Below are 6,013 nucleotides of genomic sequence, written 5' to 3' on the forward strand. Positions count from 1 at the left end.
GAAATTAAATACAGTACTTTGTGTTGACAGACCTCTGCTTAAATACAGTACTTTGTGTTGACAGACTCTGATTAAATACAGTACTTTGTGTTGACAGACCTCTGATTAAATACAGTACTTTGTGTTGACAGACCTCTGATTAAATACAGTACTTTGTGTTGACAGACCTCTGATTAAATACAGTACTTTGTGTTGACAGACCTCTGATTTAAAACATACTTTGTCATGACTTGCGGAGGTTTGTCAACATGAACCTGAGTAACACAGAATGTGTTTTATTTGTTGCTTGCAGAGTATTACCTTTTCTCTCTCTAAATGTTACAAGGGGAAACCTTCATTTCCCTCCATCCCCAATATAAACAACATGTCACATCCTCCGAGCTGCTGTTTGATCTTCAAACCGCCATGCCAACCGTGCCTCTGGCCATAGTGTTTAGCAGTAGGCCAGGCAGGGGGTTGAGCTGTGAGTGGGGGGGGTAAGAGGGGACAGAGGAAAGACGCTCCATTTAATAAAGTGTTCAGACCAGAGGAACGGAAAGACAGACAGAACCAGACGCTTTCACTTACTGTGTTTCTACGTGTTTACTGGTACACACCACACACACAACACACACACACAGACAAAGTGATTTTTGTGTGACAATGAGTTCCCAAACTAATCTCTTTCTTCCCTTTCACCCTACTAGACCTTTGATAAGATCCTTATTGCAACACAGAGGAGAGATCGCCTGCAGGGTAAGACTGTGTGCTATGTTACCTGAGAGCCAGTGGTGCTTAGTTAAGAGACAGAGACAGGATGAAAGCCCTCCTAAGCCATACCGTGCCACATCTCTCTACTGCGCTATAGCAGGTCTATAGCACCTAGTAAACATACCGTGCCACATCTCTCTACTGCGCCTATAGCAGGTCTATAGCACCTAGTAAACATACCGTGCCACATCTCTCTACTGCGCCTATAGCAGGTCTATAGCAACTAGTAAACATACCGTGCCACATCTCTCTACTGCGCCTATAGCAGGTCTATAGCACCTAGTAAACATACCGTGCCACATCTCTCTACTGCGCCTATAGCAGGTCTATAGCACCTAGTAAACATACCGTGCCACATCTCTCTACTGCGCCTATAGCAGGTCTATAGCACCTAGTAAACATACCGTGCCACATCTCTCTACGCGCCTATAGCAGGTCTATAGCACCTAGTAAACATACCGTGCCACATCTCTCTACTGCGCCTATAGCAGGTCTATAGCACCTAGTAAACATACCGTGCCACATCTCTCTACTGCGCCTATAGCAGGTCTATAGCACCTAGAACATTATAGACTATTATTATTGATGTATTGAATAAAAGTTGATACCACGTCTTCTTCTTTGCCTCTGGCAGGTGATGAAAACATGTAAGAAGATGGGTATCAAAACAGTGCGCGTGCACAGTGATGTCGACGCCAGCGCGGTAAGTCTGTCTGTAGAGTTGGTGTGTAGGGGATGTTGATGCCAGGGAGGTAAGTCTGTCTGGTCTGTAGAGTTGGTGTGTAGGGGATGTTGATGCCAGGGAGTAAGTCTGTCTGGTCTGTAGAGTTGGTGTGTAGGGGATGTCGACGCCAGGGAGGTAAGTCTGTCTGGTCTTAGAGTTGGTGTTAGGGGATGTTGATGCCAGGGAGGTAAGTCTGTCTGTAGAGTTGGTGTGTAGGGGATGTCGACGCCAGGGAGGTAAGTCTGTCTGGTCTGTAGAGTTGGTGTGTAGGGGATGTTGATGCCAGGAAGGTAAGTCTGTCTGGTCTGTAGAGTTGTGTGTTAGGGGATGTTGATGCCAGGAAGGTAAGTCTGTCTGGTCTGTAGAGTTGGTGTGTAGGGGATGTCGACGCCAGGGAGGTAAGTCTGTCTGGTCTGTAGAGTTGGTGTGTAGGGGATGTGATGCCAGGGAGGTAAGTCTGTCTGTCTGTAGAGTTGGTGTTGTAGGGGATGTCGACGCCAGGAAGTAAGTCTGTCTGGTCTGTAGAGTTGGTGTGTAGGGATGTCGACGCCAGGGAGGTAAGTCTGTCTGGTCTGTAGAGTTGGTGTGTAGGGGATGTTGATGCCAGGGAGGTAAGTCTGTCTGGTCTGTAGAGTTGGTGTGTAGGGATGTGATGCCAGGAGGTAAGTCTGTCTGGTCTGTAGAGTTGGGTTGTAGGGATGTTGATGCCAGGAGGTAAGTCTGTCTGGTCTGTAGAGTTGGTGTGTAGGGGATGTCGACGCAGGGAGGTAAGTCTGTCTGGTCTGTAAGTTGGTGTGTAGGGATGTTATGCCAGGAAGATCTCTCTCTTTGGGCTTTGGCCGCATTTGAATAAATACTTGTTTTTCTCTGTGCCACCTCAGGTCCATGTGAAGATGGCTGACGAGGCAGTGTGTGTAGGCCCCGCCCCCACCAACAAGAGCTACCTCAACATGGATGCCATCATGGACGCTATCAGGAAGACTGGATCCCAGGCCGTGAGATTTACGACACACGTTGACACACACACACACATAACACACACAACACACACACACACACACCAACTTTTAAACACACACACCAACTTTTAAACACACACACCAACATTTGAGCACACACACCAACATTTGAACACACACACCAACATTTGAACACACACACGGTTGTGTTTGCTGATGTGTTTGAAACCTTTTCTCTTCTGTCTCTGAAGGTGCATCCAGGCTACGGCTTTCTGTCTGAAAATAAAGAGTTTGCCAAGAGACTGGTGAGTAGTGCTGGGATTTACAACTGTTGGGAACACACACACCTCTCTGTATGTCCCCCTCTGTTTCCCTTATCWACAGGCTTCAGCACCCCCTGAAGTTAATTTMATTAAGGGTGTGATTCTCCGGGTGAAAACCTGATATGGAAACTTAACACACAGACGCCAAAAGGCTCACTTCATGATAAGAAAATGTAACATCTTTCAAATTATTTMAAGTAYTTTACTTAAAGAAGAATGTTTTCGCAGTTATACCTCCACATTACACAGGCTCAATGTCCTGCAGACAGACACAAGACTTGACAACTTAAATAAAGGTTAAATTAAAGACCCCTCCGACGTTTAGCTGATGACACACATGGAACCATGCCGCTATGCAAGGCTGTGTTGGTACGTTTAGCTGATGACACACATGGAACCATGTCGCTATGCAAGGCTGTGTTGGTACGTTTAGCTGATGACACACGTGGAACCATGTCGTTATGCAAGGCTGTGTTAGTACGTTTAGCTGATGACACACATGGAAACCACTGTCCCGTTATGCAAGGCTGTGTTAGTAGACGTTTAGCTGATCGCACACGATGGAAACCTATGTCGTTATGCAAGGCTGTGTTAGTACGTTTAGCTGATGACACACATGGAACCATGCCGTTATGCAAGGCTGTGTTGGTACGTTTAGCTGATGACACACGTGGAACCATGCCGTTATGCAAGGCTGTGTTAGTACGTTTAGCTGATGACACACGTGGAACCATGCCGTTATGCAGGAGCTGTGTTAGTACGTTTAGCGGTGACACACTGGAACCATGCCGTTATGCAAGGCTGTGTTAGTACGTTTAGCTGATGACACACATGGAACCATGGCCGTTATGCAAGGCTGTGTTAGTACGTTTAGCTGATGACACACGTGGAACCATGCCGTTATGCAAGGCTGTGTTAGTACGTTTACGCGATGACACACGTGGAACCATGGTGGCAGGGTGGCGGTTGTGTGTGTGGCTATGCCTGGGTGGGCATGCATGGTGGACTGCATGCATGCCGTTATGCAGGCTGTGTTAGTACGTTTAGCGATGACACACGTGAACCATGCCGTTATGCAAGGCTGTGTTAGTACGTTTAGCTGTGACACACTGGAACCATGCCGTTATGCAAGCTGTGTTAGTACGTTTAGCTGATGACACACTGGAACATGCCGTTATGCAAGGCTGTGTTGGTACGTTTAGCCGATGACACACTGGAACCATGCCGTTATGCAAGGCTGTGTTAGTACGTTTAGCTGATGACACACATGGAACCATGCCGTTATGAAAGGCTGTGTAGTACGTTTAGCGTGACACACATGGAACCATGCCGTTATGCAGGCTGTGTTGTACGTTTAGCGATGACACACATGGAACCATGCCGTTATGCAAGGCTGTGTTAGTACGTTTAGCTGATGACACACATGGAACCATGCCGTTATGCAAGGCTGTGTTAGTACGTTTAGCTGATGACACACGTGGAACCATGCCGTTATGCAAGGCTGTGTTAGTACGTTTAGCTGATGACACACATGGAACCATGCCGTTATGCAAGGCTGTGTTAGTACGTTTAGCTGATGACACAACTGGAACCATGCGTTATGCAAGGCTGTGTTGTACGTTTAGCTGATGACACACGTGGAACCATGCCGTTATGCAAGGCTGTGTTAGTACGTTTAGCTGATGACCACACTGGAACCATGCCGTATGCAAGGCTGTGTTAGTACGTTAGCCGATGACACACGTGGAACCATGCCGTTATGCAAGGCTGTGTTAGTACGTTTAGCTTGAAACACAGTGGAACCATGCGTTATGCAAGGCTGTTAGTACGTTTAGCTGATGACACACTGGAACCATGCCGTTATGCAAGGCTGTGTTGTACGTTTAGCTGATGACACACGTGGAACCATGCCGTTATGCAAGGCTGTGTTAGTACGTTTAGCTGATGACACACGTGGAACCATGCCGTTATGCAAGGCTGTGTTAGTACGTTTAGCTGATGACACACGTGGAACCATGCGTTATGCAAGGCTGTGTTGAGTACGTTTAGCTGATGACACACATGGAACCATGCCGTTATGCAAGGCTGTGTTAGTACGTTTAGCCGATGACACCATGGAACCATGCCGTTAGCAAGGCTGTGTTAGTACGTTTAGCTGATGACACACGTGGAACATGCCGTTATGCAAGGCTGTGTGGGTACGTTTAGCTGATGACACACGTGGAACCATGCCGTTATGCAAGGCTGTGTTAGTACGTTTAGCTGATGACACACATGGAACCATGCCTTTTATGCAAGGCTGTGTTAGTACGTTTAGCCGATGACACATGGAACATGCCGTTATGCAAGGCGTGTTAGTACGTTTAGCTGATGACACACGTGGAACCATCCGTTATGCAAGGCTGTGTTGTACGTTTAGCTGATGACACACGTGGAACCATGCCGTTATGCAAGGCTGTGTTAGTACGTTTAGCTGGTGACACACTGGAACCATGCGTTATGCAAGGCGTGTTTAGTACGTTTAGCTGATGACACACGTGGAACCATGCCGTTATGCAAGGCTGTGTTAGTACGTTTAGCTGATGACACACATGGAACCATGCCGTTATGCAAGGCTGTGTTAGTACGTTTAGCTGATGACACACTGGAACCATGCCGTTATGCAAGGCTGTGTTAGTACGTTTAGCTGATGACACACGTGGAACCATGCCGTTATGCAAGGCTGTGTTGGTACGTTAGCTGATGAACACACGTGGAACCATGCCGTTATGCAAGGCTGTGTTAGTAGTTTAGCGGATGACACACATGGAACCATGCCGTTATGCAAGGCTGTGTTAGTACGTTAAGCCTGATGACACACATGGAACCATGCCGTTATGCAAGGCTGTGTTAGTACGTTTAGCTGATGACACACGTGGAACCATGCCGTTATGCAAGGCTGTGTTGGTACGTTTAGCTGATGACACACGTGGAACCATGCCGTTATGCAAGGCTGTGTTAGTACGTTTAGCCGGTGACACACGTGGAACCATGCCGTTATGCAAGGCTGTGTTAGTACGTTTAGCTGATGACACACGTGGAACCATGCCGTTATGCAAGGCTGTGTTGTACGTTTAGCTGATACACACTGGAACCATGCCGTTATGCAAGGCTGTGTTGGTACGTTTAGCTGATGACACACGTGGAACCATGCGTTATGCAAGGCTGTGTTAGTACGTTTGCTGATGACACACGTGGAACCATGTCGTTATGAGGCA

The 6,013-nt window shown here is 47.3% G+C and overlaps 1 protein-coding gene across 1 annotated transcript in view; it reads left to right on the top strand.

Moving 5' to 3' along the window:
- Positions 1-6,013, top strand: part of LOC112076169 (uncharacterized) — a 34,765-nt gene that overhangs the window by 21,062 nt on the left and 7,690 nt on the right. The window contains exons 5-6 of the mRNA XM_024143040.2: positions 2,356-2,469; positions 2,685-2,738. Coding sequence (XP_023998808.2) covers positions 2,356-2,469; positions 2,685-2,738 — 168 coding nt within the window. The remainder of the gene's footprint in view (positions 1-2,355; positions 2,470-2,684; positions 2,739-6,013) is intronic.

Source organism: Salvelinus sp. IW2-2015, unplaced genomic scaffold, assembly GCF_002910315.2.
Source record: "Salvelinus sp. IW2-2015 unplaced genomic scaffold, ASM291031v2 Un_scaffold3603, whole genome shotgun sequence".
NCBI classification, from domain to species: domain Eukaryota; kingdom Metazoa; phylum Chordata; class Actinopteri; order Salmoniformes; family Salmonidae; genus Salvelinus; species Salvelinus sp. IW2-2015.